General features: G+C 37.8%; 1 protein-coding gene across 1 annotated transcript in view; it reads left to right on the top strand.

Annotated features, from left to right (window-relative positions):
- SBF2 (SET binding factor 2) overlaps positions 1-21,539 on the top strand; it is a 436,540-nt gene that overhangs the window by 368,255 nt on the left and 46,746 nt on the right. Inside the window, exons 27-29 of the mRNA XM_023509946.1 lie at positions 8,324-8,520; positions 10,476-10,616; positions 20,934-21,118. Coding sequence (XP_023365714.1) covers positions 8,324-8,520; positions 10,476-10,616; positions 20,934-21,118 — 523 coding nt within the window. The remainder of the gene's footprint in view (positions 1-8,323; positions 8,521-10,475; positions 10,617-20,933; positions 21,119-21,539) is intronic.

The raw sequence follows: 21,539 nt of genomic DNA, 5'->3' as shown, positions 1-21,539 counted from the left end.
TGTTGGTATATAGAAAAGCTACAGATTTATGAGTGTTGATTTTGTAACCTGAGATGCTGCTGTATTCCTTGATCACTTCTAAGAGTTTTGTAGTAGAATTCCTGGTGTTTTCCAGATATACTATCATATCATCTGCAAAGACTGAAAGTTTGATCTCCTCTTACCCTATATGGATACCCTTGATTGCCTTTTCTTGCCTAATTGCAGACTTCTGTTACAACATTGTAATATAACATTGTAATAATAAAAAACAGTGGAGGTGGAGACAATGGGCAACCTTGCCTGATTCCTGATCTGAGTGGAAATGATTTCATTTTAACTCCATTCAATATAATATTGGCTGTGGGTTTGCTGTAGATGGCCTCTATCTGTTTAAGAAATGTCCCTTCTATACCAATTTTCTTAAGTGTTCTGATCATGAAGGGATGCTGGATATTATCAAAAGCTTTTCTGCATCAATTGAGAGAATCATAGGGTCTTTGTTTTTTATTTTGTTTATGTGATGAATTATATTTATAGATTTATGTATATTGAACCAGCCTTGAAACCCTGGGATAAAACCCACTTGATCATGGTGTATAATTTATTTGATGTGTTGCTGGATTCTGTTTGCTAGGATCTTGTTAAATATTTTTCCATCAATATTCATTAGTGATATTGGTCTGTAATTTTCTTTTCTTGTTGGGTCTTTGCCTGGTTTGGGGATCAGGGTGATGTTAGCTTCATAGAATGTGTTGGGCAGTATTCCTTCCTTTTCTGTATTTTAGAAAAGGTTAAGTAATATAGGTATTAGCTCCTCTTTAAAGGTTTGGTAGAATTCTGATGTGAAACCATCTGGTCCCAGGCTTTTCCTTTTAGGGAGATTTTGTATAGTTGATGCTATTTCAGAACTTGATATAGGCCTGTTCAACATTTCCACTTCATTCTGGCTAAGTCTAGGAAGGTGGTGTGCTTCCAAGTATTGGTCCATTTCTTTCACATTTTCGTATTTCTGAGAATAAAGTATCTTGTAATATTCATTAAGGATTTTTTTTTTTGCAATTTTTATAGTTTTTGGCCAGGGCTGGGTTTGAACCCGCCACCTCCAGCATATGGGGCCCATGCCCCCCTCCTTTAAGCCACAGGTGCCGCCCATTAAGGATTTTTTAAATTTCTGTAGAGTCTGTTGTTATTTCATCTTTGCCATTTCTGATTGAGGAAATTAGAGATTTTACTCTTTTTTTCCTGGTCAGGTTAGTGAAGAGTTTATCTATTTTATTGACCTTTTCAAAAGCCAACTTTTTAATTTATTGATCTGTTGTATAATCCTTTTGTTTTCAGTTTCATTTAATTCTGCTAATTTTGGTTATTTCTTTTCTTCTCCTGGGTTTGGGATTGGAATGTTCTTCCTTGAGATGTCCCATTAAGTTTTAACTTCCTCTCTTTCCGTTCTCTCTTTTTTTTTTTTTTTTTTTTGAGACAGAGCCTCAAGCTGTCCCCATGGGTAGAGTGCCATGGCATTATAGCTCACAGCAACTTCTAACTCCTGGGCTCAAGCAAGTCTCCTGCCTCCGCCTCCCAAGTAGCTGGGACCACAGGCACCCGCCACAACGCCCAGCTATTTTTTTTTTTGGTTGCAGCTGTCATTGTTGTTTGGCGGGTCCGGGCTGGGGATTCTAACCCGCCACCTTAGGTGTATGTGGCTGGCATCTTAGCCAGTTGAGCTATAGGCACCGAGCCTCTTTCCATTCTCTTGAGGAAGGCTTGCAGTGCTATAAATTTCCCTCTTAGGACTGCCTTTGCAGTATCCCAGAGGTTCTGATAGTTCATGTCTTCATTATCATTTTGTTCCAAAAATTTGGTAATTTCCTTCTTAATCTCATCTATGACCCAGCCATCATTCAGCATAAGGTTATATAGTTTCCTTGTTTTTGTATGAGTATGCAGATTCCTGTTGTTACCGAGTTCAACTTCTATTCCATGATGGTCCTAGAACATGTAAGGAATAATTTCTATTCTTTGAAATTTGCTGAGGTTAGACTTGTGACCTAAGATGTGATCAATTTTGGAGGATGTTTCATGGGCTGATGAGAAGAATGTGCATTCAGTTTTATTAGGATGAAATGTTCTGTAGATGTCTGTTAAATCCAGTTGTTCAGTGGTTCACTTTAAGTCTAAAATGTCTTTGCTTAGCTTCTTATTGGAGGATCTATCCAACACTGCCAAAGGAGTGTTAAAATCTCCAACTACTATGGTGCTGGAGGAAATCAGGTTGCTCGTGTCTCTTAGAGTCTCTCTTATAAATTGAAGCACATTCTGGTTGGGTGCATAATGTTAATAATTGAAATTTCATCATGTTGAGTGTTACCCTTAACAGATATGAAGAAGACCATCTTTATATCTTTCCTTACTTTTGTTGGTTTAAAGCCTATTGTACCTGCAAATAAAATTGCAATACCTGCTTTTTTCTGACTTCTATTTGCCTGAAATATAAATGACCATTCCTTCACCCTGAGCCTATATTTTATTTTTTAAGATAAGATTAGTGGGAACGTTTTCTTTTTTTTTTTTTGCAGTTTTTGGCCAGGGCTGGGTTTGAACTTGCTACCTCTGGCATATGGGGCCAGCGCCCCACTCCTTTGAGCCAGAGGCCCTGCCCAGTGGGAGCGTTTTCTTAAAACTTTCTGATGCTTTTGAGGAACATATCTAATATACAAGAATACAAAAGTATAGGAAATAAAAAGAAAAAAATTCCATTCTAAACTACCTTTAAAAAAATTATTGTCGACTCGGCGCCTTTGGCTCAAGTGGCTAAGGCGCCAGCCACATACACCTAAGGTGGCGGGTTCAAATCCAGCCTGGGCCCACCAAACAACAATAATGGCTGCAACCAAACAATAACCAGGCGTTGTGGCGGGCGCCTGTGGTCTCAGCTACCTGGGAGGCTGAGGCAGGAGACTCGCTTGAGCCCAGGAGTTGGAGGTTGCTGTGAGCAGTGAAGCCATGGCACTCTACCCAGGGGGACAGCTTGAGGCTCTATCTCAAAAAAAAAAAAAAAAAATTGTTGTCACTATATAAATATTAAAGCAGACATTAAAGTAAAAGCAGTATTACCAATAAATAAGGATGGTTCATAATGACAAAAAGTTCATTTTACAGACAGCAATTCATTAAGACCAAGAAGAGTTTATTACAGAAATGGGCTTGATGTTTGAAAATCAGTCAACCACATTAACAAAATAGAGAAAAGCATCTTTAAAATCTAATATACATTTATGCTTTTTTTCTATTTTTCTCCTGTAAATTGTGTATTCTTTGTAATATTTATGATTTTTAAAAAAGGAATTCTTAGCAAATTAGAAGTAAAGCATCAACTCCTTAATCTGGTGTCTTAAAAATCATACGGTAAAAATAACTCATTTTTTTAAATAAATAAAATATTAAGAGGTGGTGCCTGTGGCTCAAAGGAGTAAGGCGCCAGCCCCATATGCCGGAGGTGGTGGGCTCAAGCCCAGCCCCCGCCAAAAACTGCCAAAAAAATAAATAATTCTTATTAAAAATAAATAAATAAATAAAATATTAAGAGCTTTTCCTCTGAGATCAGGATAAGACAAGGATGCCCTCTGTCACCACTTCTGCTTAGTGTTGTAATAGAGGTACTAGATGGTACGAAAAAGCTAGAAAAATAAATTAGAAAATATATAAAGACTGAAAAAGAAATGAAACTGTCATTGTTCATAGATGACCTGAATGAACATGTAAAAAATCTGAATAAGCAGATAAAATTTCAAAATTAGTAAGTGAATTTGGTAAGGTCTGCATTGGTACAATGTCATTAAATGATAATTAATTATACATATACAAAAAAATTACAAAATGAAATTTTAAAAAGTGATGCTATTTTGGTATTACTGATAACTATTTTTACAGTAGCACAAAAAACATTAATACTTAGGAATAAACCTAATGGAAGTTGTACAAGACTTCTCCATGAAATACTTAAAACAATACTGAGAATCATTAAAGATCTAAATATATAGATATTTCATGGTCTTAGATTAGAATATCCAGTAACCTAAAACTATACATTCTTCTGAAATTAATCTATTAAATCAGTGAAATCCTAATCAAGGCTCGGTGCCTGTGGCTCAAGTGGCTAAGGCGCCAGCCACATACACCTAAGGTGGCGGGTTCAAATCCAGCCTGGGCCCGCCAGACAACAATGATGGCTGCAACCAAAAAATAGCCGGGCATTGTGGCGGGCACCTGTGGTCCCAGCTACTTGGGAGGCTGAGGCAGGAGACTCGCTTGAGCCCAGGAGTTGGAGGTTGCTGTGAGCGTGATGCCATGGCACTCTACCCAGGGGGACAGCTTGAGGCTCTGTCTCAAAAAAAAAAAAAAAAAGAAATCCTAATCAAAATCCTAAGCAAAATGTTTATGGAAATTTGAAAAGATAATTTCTTCTGAGAGTTATATAAAAATGCAGAAGGCCAAGAGTAGTCAAGATAATCTTACAGAATAATACCACAGAATATCAATACTTTCTATAAAGCTGCAATAATTAAGACAGTAAGAAACTGGCACGAGGATGGGCAAACAGACCAATAAGCAAAGTAGGGAGTATAGAAACAGCCTAGCATACATGGGTACTTGATTAAGATAAAGGTAGCACTTAAGGGCACTGGATAGAAGATATATCTTCAGTAAATGGTCCTGGAAAAAATTAATTTTGATCTTCTACCTAAACCATTCACACAAATCAATTCCCATTAGTCTGTAGATCTTTATGTAAAAGATTGAAACAGTAGGGCGGCACCTGTGGCTCAAGGAGTAAGGTACCAGCCCCATATGCCAGAGGTGGTGGGTTCAAACCCAGCCCTGGCCAAAAAAAAAGATTGAAACAGTGAAGTTTTTAGGTAGAAGATAGGAAAATACCTTGATGTAGAGAAGGATTTCTTAGGACAGGAAAAACATTATCCACTAAGTAAAAGACTGATAAATTAAGAACTTCTGTATATCAGAAGATATCACTGAACCCTGATCTGAGAATGCCAGCCTACAGACATGTGAGAAATAAATGTGTGTTATTCACTGACTGAGAGAGTGAAAGGCAAAAAAAAATGGTAGGTGAATTGAACAGGTTATTTCATAAAAGAGGATGTCTTGGTGGCAAAAAAAGAAAAAAACTGAAAAGATGTTTAACCTTTTAGTCTTCAGGTAAATATAAAGTTCCAGTGAAAGTATTATATAGAGAGTGCCAAAAAAATTTATGCACATTTTGAGAGATGTTATGTGGGTATTACTTTTTGTAGTTGAATTGAAGGTACCATTACTGATCAAGTGTACCTAGACATGCTCTGTTTGTCCATTTTACCTGCAATTTGTAACTTGGGGAATGATTGATTTTACTTCTGACAAGATGGTTTATAATGTGTATGCATTTTTTTGGCACCCCCAGTATATCTACCAGAATAACTAATATTTAAAAGACTGACAATACTAAATACTATAAAGGATATCAAGAAAGTGTCGATTCTCATTTATTCCTAGTGGGACTGTAAATAGGTTAAATAACTTTGGAGAGTTGTCTGATAGTATCTACTAAATATTTAAATACTAGAATATATTCATGAACTGTTACCTAGAAATTCTCTGTAAGGTGGAGTTGAATTTCCAAAAGAAATACGTATATTCTCTCAAAAGACATTTAGAAGAATGTTCATAGAATATTATTCTTAATAAATAGAAACTTGCTAGGAGACCGAGGCACATAGATCACCTGAGTTCAGGAGTTGAAAACCAGCCTGATCAAGAGCAAGACCCATCTCTACTAAAAATAGAAAAACTTGCTGGTCATTATGGTAGGTGCCTGTAGTACCAGCTACTCAGGGGCTGAGGCAAGAGGATTGCTTGAGCCCAGGAATTTGAGGTTGCTGTGAGCTATGACGGCAAGGCACTCTAGCCAGGGCAAGAGTGAGATTCTGTCTCAAAAAACAAACAAACAAAGAACCTACTCCAAATCAACAATAGAAGAATAAGTGTTGTTATAATCACAAAGTAGGGTACTATGTATACAGTAGTGAAAATGAACAAACTACATCTCTATATAATAAAATGGATGAATCTCATAAATATGATGTTGAGCAGAAGCAGCCAGGCACACAAAAACAAATTCTCTTGGTTCCTTTTATCTGGAATCCCAAAACAGGCAAAACTCATCCATGCTGTTAGCTGTTAGAATAGTGGTAATCTTTGAGGAAGAGGAAGAAATGGTGATTGGGAGGAAATACAAGGAGATCTTCTTAGATGCTTTTAATGGTCCATTTTTTGGCCTAGGTGGTAGTGACATGAGTTTCTTTCTCTTAGTTTGTTTGTGTTTTGAGCATTATGTATGTGAATTATGTTTTGATTTAAAAGTTTCGGCTCCGCGCCTGTGGCTCAAGCGGCTAAGGTGCCAGCCACATACACCTAAGGTGGCGGGTTCGAATCCCCAGCCCCGGGCCCGCCAAACAACAATGACGGCTGCAACCAAAAAATGGCCAGGCGTTGTGGCGGGCGCCTGTGGTCCCAGCTACTTGGGAGGCTAGGGCAGGAGACTCGCTTGAGCCCAGGAGTTGGAGTTTGCTGTGAGCTGTGATGCCATGGCACTCTACCCAGGGGGATAGCTTGAGGCTCTGTCTCAAAAAAAAAAAAAAAAAAGTTTCCACAGTAGTTTCTAAAGCCCGGTCCATCTCTTGAGGCTTAACTCTAGAGCCCAGAGCTGAAGGATCTGGGTAGTAGGATAGGAGAATTGGTATCTTTCATTATTAAATGAGTCTGGCAGTGAGAGTAGTCCCCAGGACTGGGGACTATTCAGCTGCCACTCAGGCCCATGCCTGGGAGCAGGAGAGAGTCTTAGGTCTTAGTGTAGCACAGCATGGTCTGTGTTTTACAATGCTCAATTCCAGTGCAAGGAAGAAGACAGTCTACTGGGGGGTGGGGGCAGGAAATGAAGGAGTGGGCTGGCTCTTTCCTAGTTATTGAAGCAGCTCCTAGAGCCATAAACATTGTTCCTTTATCTAACACACATTATAATTGTATCTTGAAGCAAGTGGGGGAAACATATTTAAAGTTAGAAATAGAGAGCCCTAATTATCCAGTCTTCATGAGTAATTATATTTATAGCTTAGTCTTTTCATCAGTTTGAGGTATTAGAAAAATACAGGCCATAACTTCCTAGCGCATCAAAATGTTGGGCTTTTAGAATGCTTCCAAGTTACCATTGGTTAAGTATGGAAATTTAATTTGGCATTCACTAAAATAGTTGAAAGTTATAATTTTCATGACCCTACACTGGATTTTCTCTCCCTCCTGTCATCACTGGTTTATATCAAGATAAGGGATAAGAACTTATGGAAATGGATACTGGTTATAGTCACACAACATGGTAATTGTACTTAATGCCACTGATTGATGTATTTAAGAAAGGATAAAATGGTGAATTTAAGTTAGATACATTTTACCACAATAAAAAATCCCAAAAATGATATATGATTAGGAATTTATAAATATGAAATCGGTTTAATGTAGTATTTCTAAATAAGCTAAAGAAATGACTGACAGCTGCCTCTGTCCTTAGTATCTATAAACAAGGTACTCTTGTTACTTGTTTTCGCAGCATCACATCCTATAACTTTACGAGCTAATATTTTAAAAATAAATATGGTGTTAATAAAATATTTAAACTCATTTTGACATTTGAGCATACTGTTCTCATACCAAAAGTCATTTGGTTTTCATTTTTAATCCTCTCACCATCTCAGGCAGTCTAATACTGATGTGCTCTCTTCTCTGGTGTCATTTCTGTGATCTACGAGTTGTTGACCATTTGACTTGTCCTTCATATAAAGCTAACATTAATCCACTCATTTCATAATCTTTAAGTTAAAAGTAATATATCCAGCAAGAGAAATATTCAGTTTCACAGAAGCCTTTTTAGTATTCTTAATATTTTTACTCTATTTTCTAGTATTTTTATTTTCTAAGCTTAGGTTATTTGGCAGATCTGCAGTATTTCTGAAAAAGAGGCTTATTTCAAAAAAGGCTACAGATTAGTGGATGATTAGCTACTTTCACCTTATAGGGATTTTCCTCTCCACCCCTGAAGAATTGAGAATTTGAGACTTTTCCATGTTTGAAATATATGTCTTACCCCTCAACCAATATGTGTCTGAGTCATAGAAAATTGCTCTATTATGATATTCATATTCTTATATTCTCTCTCTCCCTCTTCTCCCATTTCTTTCCTTTTCTCCTTCCCCCACCCCTTACCCCAATCGTTCCCTCCTCCCTTATATCCCTGAAGCTATCCTGGCCTTCTAGTTGTACCTCAAGCTGTACAGGACAGTAGTTTAACAAGAGTAGCCCGCTGCTATCGGCACAATCGCCTGCCTGTTGTATGTTGGAAAAACTCAAGAAGTGGTACTCTGCTTCTCCGATCTGGAGGATTCCATGGGAAGGGAGTTGTTGGTCTTTTCAAATCTCAGAACTCTCCTCAGGCCGGTAAGCATCTCTGTACTGCATAGTTATGACCCTAAAGAGTGTTCACTTAAGAGGATTCCTTAAAATAAAGGAAGTAAAATTTGAGAATTCTAACTGTGTCTTTTGATCAAGGCTTGTCTCACACATAAACTTTTCCACTGTGCTGCATACAATATATATAAATTAAACGAGAACTATGCTTGGTATTGTGGAGGTCTGCCTTGAATTTGGCATCCTACTTAATATGTATGGTCTGTACTTGAATTTTAATAGAAATTAATATAAGAAAGTCTTTGGTTCTAGACGATTTTGTTAAAGCAAAGTATCCACTAGATTATACCAATCTTTCCCTTCCTTCTGGGAGATAACTTTAGGGGTTCTCAAGCAAAGAGGTTTTTAGGAATAATAGATGCTTCTGTCCCATATAATAAGGATATTTGTCAGTACCATGTCTGACGTCTTTAAGTCAGGAGCTATATTTTGCTGAGCTTTCTCATAGCTTCTGCCTCATAATAAATGTTCAATAAAATTAAAAAATGGACCACTAAGTCAGATCCAGTTTAGACATGGCTGCATTCTTTCCCCTTTGCAAATGAGATAAACTCAAAGTCTGTGGCTTAGTAGGTAGAACCATGTGCTTTCTGAGATCTCTTCTTTATTCTTACTCATCTTATAATTGAGGTGATAAGAAAGAATAATGTCATAGTTTAAATGGTAGGCTTTTTTATTCATAGAAGATAAAATAACAATGCATCTTGGAGTATATAAAATATAATATCGGTATCTTAAAATTGATAAAATGTAATACTGCTAATTATTTTCTCTTCAGGTTGCAAGAAAATGTATTGATTTTCTGTCTAGTGAGTCCTTCTCTGATGCCGCTTTTAAAAATATCTAGTCCAGGGCGGCACCTGTGGCTCAGTGAGTAGGGTGCCGGCCCCATATACTGAGGGTCACGGGTTCAAACCCAGCCCCAGGAAAACTGTAATTTAAAAAAAAAAAAAATAGCTGGGCATTGTGGCAGGCACCTACAGTCCCAGCTACTTGGGAGGCTGAGGCAAGAGAATCACCTAAGTCCGAGATCTGGAGGTTGCTGTGAGCTGTGACACTGTAGCACTCTACTGAGGGAGACAAAGTGAGACTCTTGTCTCTACAAAAAAAAAAGTCTAGTCCATAGCTGGGCATTGTGGTGGTGTAGTCCCAGCTACTCAGGAGGCTGAGGCAAGAGAATCACTTGAGCCCAAGAGTTTGAAATTGCTGTGAGCTGTGTAGCTGTGGCACTCTATTGAGGGTGACAAGTGAGACTCTGTCACAAAAAATAATAATAAAATGTCTAGTCCAATTTCAGTGACTCTGTTTTGATCTGCACAATCCAGGCTCATATTCGCATCAACCTAGAATTGCTCTCACAGCTGTTTTCATCTGTGTATCCCTTTTGCTCTTTTAGAAGAAGCAGCAAATCCAGCAGTAGTTATGCCTCTCTTTCCCCATCTTTCTCTACTCTCCAACAAACCCCTACAAGCCCATATCCCCTGTTAGGCCTGTGTGGCAGAATTGAGGTAAAGTTACTGGTAGTGGGAAAATTCTCACCTCTACCCATTCTGGAATATTAAGGGACCCCACTTCATCCTCAGCTCCCAAACAGTAACATGGGCAGAATGGTTAGTGGAGATCAAGGAAATTTTGTTTATGAATTTTCATTCTGAGTTGCTTGGGTGATGAGAAGCTGTCCATATGCTTGGAAGGATAGCTCTGTGCTGGTTTTCCAGACCTGGGCTCTTTCTGGGAATCCAGCATTACACAGGATTAGCTGTTTAATAGATTGGGGCTTTAAGTCCAGTTTGTTTCTATATTTGGATGTGGTAACTTGAAGACTATATAGAGAAAGAGTAAGCAAAATAAGTAAGTATACAAATGCTTATTTTATTAACATAAAGATACAGTTTGTTTTATTCCATTATCTTTTCCTTTTATAGCTCCTACCTCCTCTTTGGAATCTTCCAGTAGCATAGAACAAGAAAAGTATTTACAAGCCTTACTGAATGCAGTTTCTGTCCATCAGAAACTAAAAGGCAACAACACTATTACTGTCAGGCCACCCCTTGCTCTGTCTCCAGGTAAGATTCGATGATATTTTTCTTCCTGACAACTACTATAAAAGGTCAGATCCATTCCTAGGGTGAGTCTCTTTAGTTACTTGTACTGCTCCTTCACCATGACCCCTTTAAAGTTTTACCCTGTGGGGCTGTGAAATTTAGGGTCCTTTCATGTAGAAATCAGGATACCTCTATTAATATTTAGTAAGCAGTACCTAAATTTAGAGCTTCAGTTATTTCCTTTTTAAAAGAGTAAAAGGAGAGGAGGTGGGTAACACAAATAAAGTCACTCCTTTTTCCCAGAATCTGTTTTACATAGACTTTTAAATATTATGAAGTCGAATGTATAAGTTGGACATCTGTTTATTAAATGTATATTTATTAAGATCATCATGTGTAAGTTTAAAATTCCCCAAATTTCTGCAGCCTATTATGATTTTCAGTACAGTTTGTTTTCATTAGATTTGGATGAAGCCATTAAGACATGTACTAATATTCTGTTTCAGTTATCATGTGATGGAACCCCAAAGGGTTCATGTAGAGGTAACCCTAATGTGTTAGACACAGGAGCATGTGACTTGAGAAGTTGGTCTCTTTGGCTTAATCAGCTATTCGAATTAGCTCAACATAAGCAGAAAGTGGCTTTTCTTGTAAAGTAACACCATGCATGCCTTGCTTCATTTATCATTAAATTCTCTGATTGCACTTGCCAAACCTAACTCCCTATAATCTTGCAAATGTGTGTTATCTCTGATTAAATAATACCATTGCCTTGTTATCTCTAATAAAGTTTTGGGTGCTTAAAAAGTACAATGTTTGGCAGCAATTAGACATGCTACACATGCAGATAACTTTTTGTCATTTGAGTAATGTTAACCCAAACAACATGATTTTTGTTCTTCTTTTTGGCTGACTTTAGGGACTGAAAGGAGGACTTCAAGAATGTCCACTGTGCTTAAGCAGGTAGTGCCAGGACATTTGGATGTAAACCCATCCAATAGCTTTGCTCGAGGAGGTTAGTAAGATTGATTTTATAACTGAGCACTTATACAAGCTTAAAAGCAGAAAAAATTTTCCAGTAGGTGATATTTTAAATCAACTAATTATGGTTCAGATTGTTCTTAATTATTCTTTTCTAAATGAATGATCAAATGACAGATGAGTTTAGCTACATGGGACAAGAAGTATAATAATTGCTGATGTCTTACATATTGATAAGTTTGGGAGCATTAGGAGGGGAGAGGAGTTTGTCTAAATATGAGCCATCCCTGGGAATATTCCATGAAACTCCAGGTTTACAGGGTAGAAAGACAGATCACAGAAGTACAGACAGCTAAGGAGAAGCGATTCCAGACCCAAAGTTGTGCTTCCAAAGCCTGTTATTTTTCTCCTGTCCTCTGAAGGAGACAGTTTGGAGAATAAGATAGAATGGTATCCAGATATCCGCTATCGTGAGGAAATAGAGAAGGGCTAAGTATTAACTCTTCAAAGATGGTCTTCTTCAGTCTCTGGAAGTTTACATGAGATTCTTTTATTCTGCAGAGGAAATTCCAAACCAGATATCTTGATGATAAAGTTCTACTGCTTTACAGTGGAGTCATAAAATCTTAGACCCTTCCTCTTACTCCCGTATGATGCTAGCTCCCCTTGAAAACAGAGTGAGTGATCTTGATTCCACTTGACCTTCCTAATACAAAGCTCATTTGATCCTAAAAATAGAACCCTGCATTTGTAAGCAACTCTATTTGCTAGAAATTTCTCTCATATTGATCTAAAAATCAACCACCATGTAACTTTTACATATTTACCCTAGTGAAGTTAGAAACAAAGTCTAATTGCCTACACTAAAGCCTTTCACATATAAAAAGTATTCTCAGGTTTTCTCTCTTAAGAATTTTAGTTAGCCCCCAACTCAAATAGTTGTAGTCTACTCTCCTTATCATTGTTTGGACACTACACAGACTTGAACCCAGCACTCTCGGTACTCATGTAGCCTAAGAGTTCATTAGCTACAAGGACAGCCCCACCACCAGGTTCACCCCTACTGAGATTAATATCATTTGGAACCCCTACATCTGCCCCACATGTGCTATTGCTCTTAGCAATATACTGGCCTTGAAGGTTGCTTTTTGGGCCTACAGTATACTATATCTGATACATGTGAGATTCTTTTATTCTGCAGAGGAAATTCCAAAGTAAATATCTCGATTATATGGTCCTACTGCTTTCATCTTTTGGGGATGTTTTTTGGATGTGGACTAATATTTTAGACCTTTGGATCCTGATTTTATCTACCAGTGTATGCACTGTTTTTGCAAGCCTTGTGTCATACATAGTTGAATCACTGTTCTCATGTGATTCTTGGTTTTAAAGAAAGTGTTGAACAAGCCAAAGCTAAGGATAACAGTTTATAACAAAATAATATATTAAATAAGCCTCTCTAAAGATAAAGATCAATCTGTTAATCTATACTGGTTGTGAGTCTTCCTGCTAAAATTTACCTAGATCATATTTCTAAATCCCTACCATTATTTTTAATCCAATATTTGCTACTCTCAAACTATTAACTGTATCACAAAAGATATATATATATGTGTGTGTGTGTATATATATATATATATATGTGTGTGTGTGTGTGTGTGTTTTTTAAGCTCTGTTGCCCAAGATAGATTGCTGTGACATTAGCCTAACTCACAACAACCTCAAACTCTGGGGTTCAAGGTATCCTCCTGCCTCTGCCTCCTCAGTATCTGGGACTATAGGCGCCCACCATGACACCTGGCTCATTTTTTCTAGTTTTAGTAGAGATCAGCTCTCACTGTTGCTCAGAGTGGTCTCAAACTCCTGAGCTCAAGCACTTCCCCCACCTTGGCCTCCCAGACTGCTGGGATTATAGATGTAAGCCACCTAGCCTAGCCATCACAAAAGATTATATGGTTATTTTGCAAGACTTCTTAAAGGAATCAGTGCTTTTTTACAAAGTAATTGTAAATAGACCATTCCTTTTGAAAACCATTCTTATCTCCTAGTAGTTACCCTGGTTCATTGGATATTTATTTTTCTTTTCCAATCTCATCAGAACTTTCTGAAATTGCAAGATTAACACCATTTTTGGGTTTTTGAAACAGGTTCTCTCTGTCACCTGGGCTAGAGTATAGTGGTGTCATTATGGCTCACTGCAGCCTCTAACACTTATGCTCAAGCAATCCTCCTGCCTCAGCCTCTCAAGTAGGTGGGACTATAGGCATATACTACTAGGCCTGGCTGGTTTTCTGTTTGTACAGATGGGGTCCTGCTCTTGCCTAGGTTAAGTCTCCCAAAGTTCTAGGATTACAGGCATGAGCCACTGCACCCAGCTAGAATTTCCACCTTCTTAAGTCATCTTCCCAATTAGCATATTAGGCCTGTGGTTGTATTAGTTTCCTAAGGCTGCCATAAGAAAGTGCCACACGGCTGTGCCTGTGGTTCAAAGGAGTAGGGCACCGGCCCCATATATCACAGGTGGTGGGTTCAAACCCAGCCCTGGCCAAAAAAATCTGCAAAAGAAAAAAAAAAAGAAGAAGAAAGAAAGTGCCACACATTGGGTAATTGAGTGGTTTAAACAATTATTGTCTCACAGTTCTGGAAACCAGAAGTCCAAGATCAAGGTGTCAGCAGGATCAGTTCCTTCTGAAGCCTGGGAGAGAGAATGTTCCTTTCCTTTCTTCTAGCTTTTGGAGATTTGCTGGCAATCTCTGGCATTCCTTGGCTCATAGAAGCATCATCTAGATGTCTTCATCTAAATCATCATCTAGATCATCTTCATATGACATTCTCCTTGTCTGTCTGTCTCCAGATTTCCCCTTTTTTATAAAGGCCTCTAATCACACTGAATTAGGAACCCACGCTATTCCAGTATGACCTCATCTTAACTGATGACATCTACAGTGACCCTATTTTGAAAGGTACTGGGGTTAGAACTTAAACATATAAATTGGAGGGTAACATAATTCAACCCATTACAGTCATATATATCTTTTTTCTGAATGTTTAGAGTTGTTTTAAAGTTTAGACACAAACTTAATTCTTCACATTTTTTTCTTGTTGAATTTGAACTCAAAGATAGTATATTAGCTTTGTCCTAAGGATCCTGGTATTTCTGTTGTCAATCAACCTTGTCAGAATTTGTCGAGGTTGTATCCTCTTACGGCTTTGTTCACCATCTGAAAGTTTATATTGTCAGCCAGGGATGTCAGTAACTTTTTTCTTTCAACTTGTAGTAGAATGCAACTTCCAGCAGATATCTAATCAACTGAGACCCTCCCACCTCGTACATACCCTGCTCTTGTATTTTACTGCTATAAACTTCATCAAGAATGTGTTTTCCCTTCCTACAATTGGTCCAGTGACCTACAATACAAATTTTAGCTGCACAATTGTCTCTTTTGTTAGGATACCTAAGGTCCATGGATTTTTCACCAGTTTTTTTCAACTACATTATCTTCTCTTTTTTTAATATTGGCCCCTGGCCACAGGCTTGTTTTACACAAGGGGATTTTCACCAACGCTTACATTCTTGTCACAACTCCATTCTTTACTAGGCTCAGAGACCCTGAAAGGCTGTATTTACCTCTACAGGTTACAATCTCCTATTTAATCTGTTTACGACGCATTACATGTATATGAGGCTGTACCTATTATTTCTGACACCCTTCTCAAATATTTTCTGCTAAAAATTACGGTGAACTCAGCTTGTTTCTGCATGACAGTTTTTGGCTCCTAACAAGTTGCCTGTCATTCTGGCATTGTAAGCTAGGATCTAGAAACACAAACCTCATTCTATTACTCCATCTCTTGATTCTTCATTCCCAAAACTTCTAAATTCCTAGGGGAGACAGAAGGAACAAGAAGGAGATACTACTGTTTCCTGATACCTTCAACATTCTCTGTGATCCCTAGAGCTGCTTTCTGGATCTCTTTTGATAGTGTCATTTCTTCTTATTAAAACTGGGAGGTGGGTGGCACCTGTGGCTCAGAGGGGTAGGTCGCCAGCCCCATATGCTGGAGGTGGCAGGTTTAAACCCAGCCCCAGCCAAAAACTGCAAAAAAAAAGAAAAGAAAAGAAAAGAAAAACTGGGAGGAATGACCTGGGGCAAGCAAGTTTTAGGGAAGTCCCAAAAGATTCTCTGTCACTTGAATTTGTCAGTCACCCATTTGACAGACATTCAGATCAGCCAGGGAAAGACTAGATGTGACACTCCCATGCCCTGCACGTAACTCATTTCCTTAGGCCTACGTGTAAGTACGAGGTCTTCATTCTTCCAGAGAGTTAGGAACCACTGTGGGAAGAGCCTCAATCTCTTAATTATTCTTCTTAAACTTTGCCTTTTTTCTATTTTCACAACTTTTTCATTCCTTTCACTGTCATGCAGTCTTAGTTTCTAGTTTTCTTTTCATGTTATTCTCACTGTGTGGTTTTCCTGCTCTGATTCCCCTTTTCTTTTTTTTCCAGTCAGGGTGGTCACTTTGCATCCATGTTGGTGAGTCCCTAAGGCAGGGGATGCATCCTTTCTTAGAGAAGAATTACTTTAAGAAAAAAACGTCACGGCTCAGCGCCTATAGCTCAGCCGGCTAAGGCGCCAGCCACGTACACCTAGGGTGGCGGGTTCGAATCCCCAGCCCGGACCCGCCAAAACAACAATGACGGCTGCAACCAAAAGACAGCCGGGCGTTGTGGCGGGCGCCTGTGGTCCCAGCTGCTTGGGAGGCGGAGGCGGGAGACTCGCTTGAGCCCAGGAGTTGGAGGTTGCTGTGAGCTGTGATGCCACGGCACTCTACCCAGGGGGACAGCTTGAGGCTCTGTCTCAAAAAAAAAAAAAAAAAAGAAAGAAAAAAACGTCGTGAAATAATGTTTGTCCTCGGGGGGAAAGCACATATGCACAACTTGGATAAATTATTTTTTTGAATGGGAAAATGCCATAAGAAAATCAGTACTTCCTCTTAAAAATACCAAAATATAGTAGCTGGGTATATTTGAGCAGTAGCCACACAGAGATAGCTTTCTAATTTTCATCCTTAACATTTTTGTGGCACTCTAAGTTCTACTACATATATTATTTTATTCTTGAAATAATCTCCAGGATAGGTGTTTTAAGAGGCCCAGAGAGAGTAAGTGATATGGCCAAGGCCACACAGCAAATAGCAGTGTAGCTGGAACTAGAATTAGTTCAGTGTTGGGCCATTTCAGTGCAGAATGTACTGAAGATATCTTGTGTTTCATGCATTGGGCAAGGCATAGCACATAATGAGGAACAAGGCCCCAAATCTAACCTAAGTATCTCTGTTCCTTCTCTTCTTTGGTCTGAACAGCATGGGGAGACTAACACCAGTGCTTAGGAAACACTCTTGGTGTAAACTACAGTGCATTCCCAAAGGGAATAAAGCATAATTTTTTCTCTAAAGAACAATCCAGGGTCACAGGGTTGCTCAGGTAACAATACATCTAGAGTTTAGTTACATTCAGATCCAGACAATAGCCCTACTACTTATTGGGTGATAGTAAATTAGGAAACCTCTTAATTTTCAGTGTCCTCATCTGTACAATGGAGCTAATAAATAGTACCAAGCTTAAGGGTAGTTATCAGTAATAAATGAAATAATATATGTAAAATCTTTCATTTAGTAAGTAGCCCATAGTAGGAGTTTAACAAGTGTTAGTTGCCATGGTTACTGTTGTAGTTATTATTGATGTTGCCTAATATTCTGTTGAAATTGGAACAAAATCTACATTAGTACTTAAATTACTTTGAGCCTTACAGACCCAAAGCAAGAGATAGAAGACATATACTCTAGTTCTAACCAGTAACTTTTAAACTTTTTTATCATGATTCACAGTAACAATACATTTTATGTCTTTTGGTATATATACATATTCATTTTGTATCACAAACCAGGTAGTACTGAGTTATAACAAATGTATGTATACTAAAAGTTTTATGGAACAATATTTATCTATACACATGCAGTGCACATAATGTTTTCAGTGTAATCTGTTTCACTTTTAAACAAAATACTGATTAGACCTGCTAAAGTAATTTCACAAGCCACTAACAGGGATCCTGCAGTTTGGACAATAAATAGTACCAAGCTATTTAGACCCTTTGCTGGTGTCCTGTTCCTCAGTACATCTAGGAATCACACCCAAGAAATCTAAGTAGACCTCACCACTACCTATGCAGTAGTCTAATTCCTTTAGTTAAAATAGCTTTCAGATGGGATTATAACTCTCAAAGCCCTCTGCTGACCCCTTACAGCACAGGCCAATAATAGAGAGTCACAACAGCTCAGAAAATATTGATTTGCAAAAGTAAATAATCAACAAATGCTTTGAGTGTCAGCAAGGATACAAGAATGAACATGATTAGGTTACTGCTCCTGCAATCTCGTAGAATAAAAGAATATGCAGATTATCACAGTGCAATGTGATCAGAGTTTAAACAGAGGTCTCTACAACTTGGGACAATCAAGAATGCCTTTCAGAGAAGTTAACATTGTACCTGGATCTTAAGGGATAGGTAAGAGTGTGTCAGGTAAAGAAATGGGAGAAATCATCACAGGCAGAGAGACTAATTTAAGAAAGAGTGATGTATTAAGGAAATAGTATCTCAGAATCAGAAACCACTGAAGCTTCACTATAATCATCTTAGTGTCCCATATTCCGGCAGTAAAGTTCAAAACTTTGGCAGAAAGGAGAGCAGTTGGCCAAGTGCCTTCGCCATGTCATCCACAGTCTTTGCTATGTCTTACAGTCACCTTCTCTGTATGCAGTGCTGGCACCTGAGCAGCCCTTAATGGCTGACTTCCTTTGGCCACTAAGCAGGCCGTGCTTTTCCACTTCATGCTTCCAAAGGAGTGAGACAGGAATGAAAAATCGCTTCTAATGATTTTTTCTTTTATCATATTATTGTGTCATATTTTATCTAGTTTTACATTGTAGAGCTAACAATACTATTAAAGATGATGGTCCTGAGTAAATACAGAATCACTTCCTTTAATTGAATGAGCAATTCCTTGGCTTAGGAAACGATGGGACTTCTCACCATTTTTATTATTACCAAGTAAAGTTTGCCATAGTCAGAAACTACTTTCTTTCTGTTGCTAAAAAATAATATTACTCAAATTACAAAAGTGTTATCTCCTATACTGCCTATCATTTTGGTGCAAGTAGGTATTTTAAGAAAAGTCATTACTTCAACCATCACAAGCTGTGTTATTAGTGGTATTGGGAATTGTCACAGGATTATGAATTTTTGCTGCTCACGGCTATTTATTTATACAAAATAAATAAAATTTCCAAATGAAAAGAGAAAAAGGAACTAGCGTGGCAATGCTTGATGAATGCTCTACCACAAAAACATGTCCTTAGTTATTCCATATGGTTGCTAGAGCTTCCCTGTTTCCTGGTGTGATGACCTTTCTCAAGAACAGCTGTGTTGTACAGCAGGCAGCATTTGCCAATCAGTCTCCTTTCTTCAATACTAGGGCCAGTGTATTCCTGATGTACACACACACAGACACACACACACACCCCAAATTCCTAAATTTTATTATGTAAATTTGTTCCTGACTGAATGACAATCCTCAAAAGCTTATTCCATTTGATATAATTTTTGAGTGGCACCCTCTTCTGTGCTGTCCATTTCATTGTGCTTATAGTCTTTATAAACAGATGCTGAACTTCCATTTAACGGGCGCTCAATTCATCTTTTTTCTGTGACTGTGCAGCTTTTTGTTAATTAAACCTTCAACTTTTATTATATTTACATTTTCCCCTATGAAAACTTAACTTTAAAAATTAAATGACCCATTCTTTTCTTACTCAGTCTGCTTTGATGTTTGCTACTATATGCATTTTATTTCTCCTTCTGTCTTTAATCTTACCTACCAGTGCATGGGTACAGAGATAAATGTTTTACTCAGTCAAATCCCAAATCTTCAGCTAAGGGAAGAGTCCATAATCAAGGTACTGTATTATGTGTCCTGCTGTGTCATTCTTTTTAAACCATCTTCATACGAACCAATATACATTACAAGTGACTTTTTCACATTTGTTTGTCAAATTATATCCTTTATCCCCATCTACATTCTGCTTTTTTGGTAATTCTATGTACAAAACCTTAATACTTTCTATAATATGTAAGAAAAACTCATAGATTATATAGAAAGATCCATGCATGTTAAGCAGAAATCACCTATAAAACCTTTTCTTGGGAACTAGTCTCCTGATCTCATAAATGAGGGGAAAACAGATGTGATAGTATCATGGTAACTTTTAATTACCTAGAAACATGGCTCGATGTAACACTGGGAAAAGAAAGCAGCTTCTCAAATATCCTCTCTAGGTCTAGAGAAGAAAGCCTGCTATAGAGAAGCAGTGGGGAAGTCCTGTGTCCCTGTGACCTGGTCACTGTTAGGAACATGACAATCTGCAGGATTTATGAAGGGCTCTGTTATTTTGAAAGTACTTCAGTGCTAGTTAAGTTTGGGAACTAGTGTATGTTTCTGTGCTTGGATGTTTAATATGTAATAATCTTACTTGATGATAGAAATCCTTGATTGTTCTAACTAATATAATTAGGGCGAGCTTATATTACGAGACTTTTCTAGCATTTTAGCTTGCCCTTTCTCTTACAAGACATCTGCTTCTGACTGTACATTTTAAATAAACCCTCCTAAGATTCAGAGAAATGCATGTTACTGAATTTATGATTTCCCCTTATTTTTTATGGATACTGGGAAAATTTTTAATATAATTTTTACTTGTTTAGAATTACATTATTTTGTCCTGATATACAAATATTAATTCTAAATCCAGGCTCTAATTTTAGTACATTTATTAAGTTTCCATTTTATACCTTAATGTAGATTTCTTCTTCAATTGATTAAATAAGCAAAAGAATGTTCCTTACTTTTTTTATGAAGCCCTAAGAAAATCTCCTTCCTAAATTTAATTGGTGCCTCCTAATAGCATTTTTAATTTCCAATGTCAGTGTACTCTTTTGACTTACGATCTTAGTATTTACCTACTGAGCTTACATCAAAATATAAAAGGAGATTGACTAGAATAACTTCTTAGGTTTTTCTGAGCCTAAGATTGTGTGATTTTGAAATGCTATATTGAATATATTGAATGATTATGTGACAAAGATAAATAGTAGATGACTAGTGTGATTTATGATTACTTTGATTGATTAACTTGCTGTTATTCTAAAGCAGTAGCTCCTGAGCATGCGTCTTTTTCCTTTCCAGTGGCATTCCCACCTCAGATTATCTCACTCACTTCTTTTGGCTTTTATGAAGGTGTATGGGCAAGTCTTCGCTCTAGTACTCGCTTGATCAGCTCTCCAACATCCTTCATTGATGTTGGTGCCCGGCTGGCAGGCAAGGATCACTCTGCCTCCTTTAGCAACAGCACCTACCTACAAAACCAGCTCTTGAAACGCCAAGCTTCCCTTTATATATTTGGTGAAAAGTCACAACTAAGGGTAAGATTTCTTTTTCTCACTTAGAAAATTTGCGGATACACTAAGGCAGTTAATAGAACCTATGTCACAAACCAGTTTTCTGACAATTTCTTTTATAGCATACTTCTCCTTTTCTTTTTCTTTTTTTTTTTTTTTTTTTTTTTTTTGTGAGATAGGGTCTCCCTCTGTCACCCCAGCTAGAGTACAGTAGCCTCATCATAGCTCACTGCAACCTCAAAGTCCAGGACTCAAAGGATCCTCCTGCTTCACCTTCTGCTGAAGAACTATAGCATGCCACCACACCTGGCTAAATTGTTCTATTTTTTTGTAGAGGTGGGGTTTCTCTCTTGCTCAGAGCTGTCTCAAAATCCTTACCTCAAGAAATCCTCCTACGTTGGCCACTATGCCTGGCCATACAGCAATTTTTTTTTTTTTTTTTTTT

This window comes from Otolemur garnettii, unplaced genomic scaffold (genome assembly GCF_000181295.1).
Source record: "Otolemur garnettii isolate 467f Iridium unplaced genomic scaffold, OtoGar3 scaffold00001, whole genome shotgun sequence".
Taxonomy (NCBI): domain Eukaryota; kingdom Metazoa; phylum Chordata; class Mammalia; order Primates; family Galagidae; genus Otolemur; species Otolemur garnettii.
The sequence above is the reverse complement of the archived record's forward strand: the minus strand, read 5'-3'. Positions and strand labels throughout refer to the sequence as shown.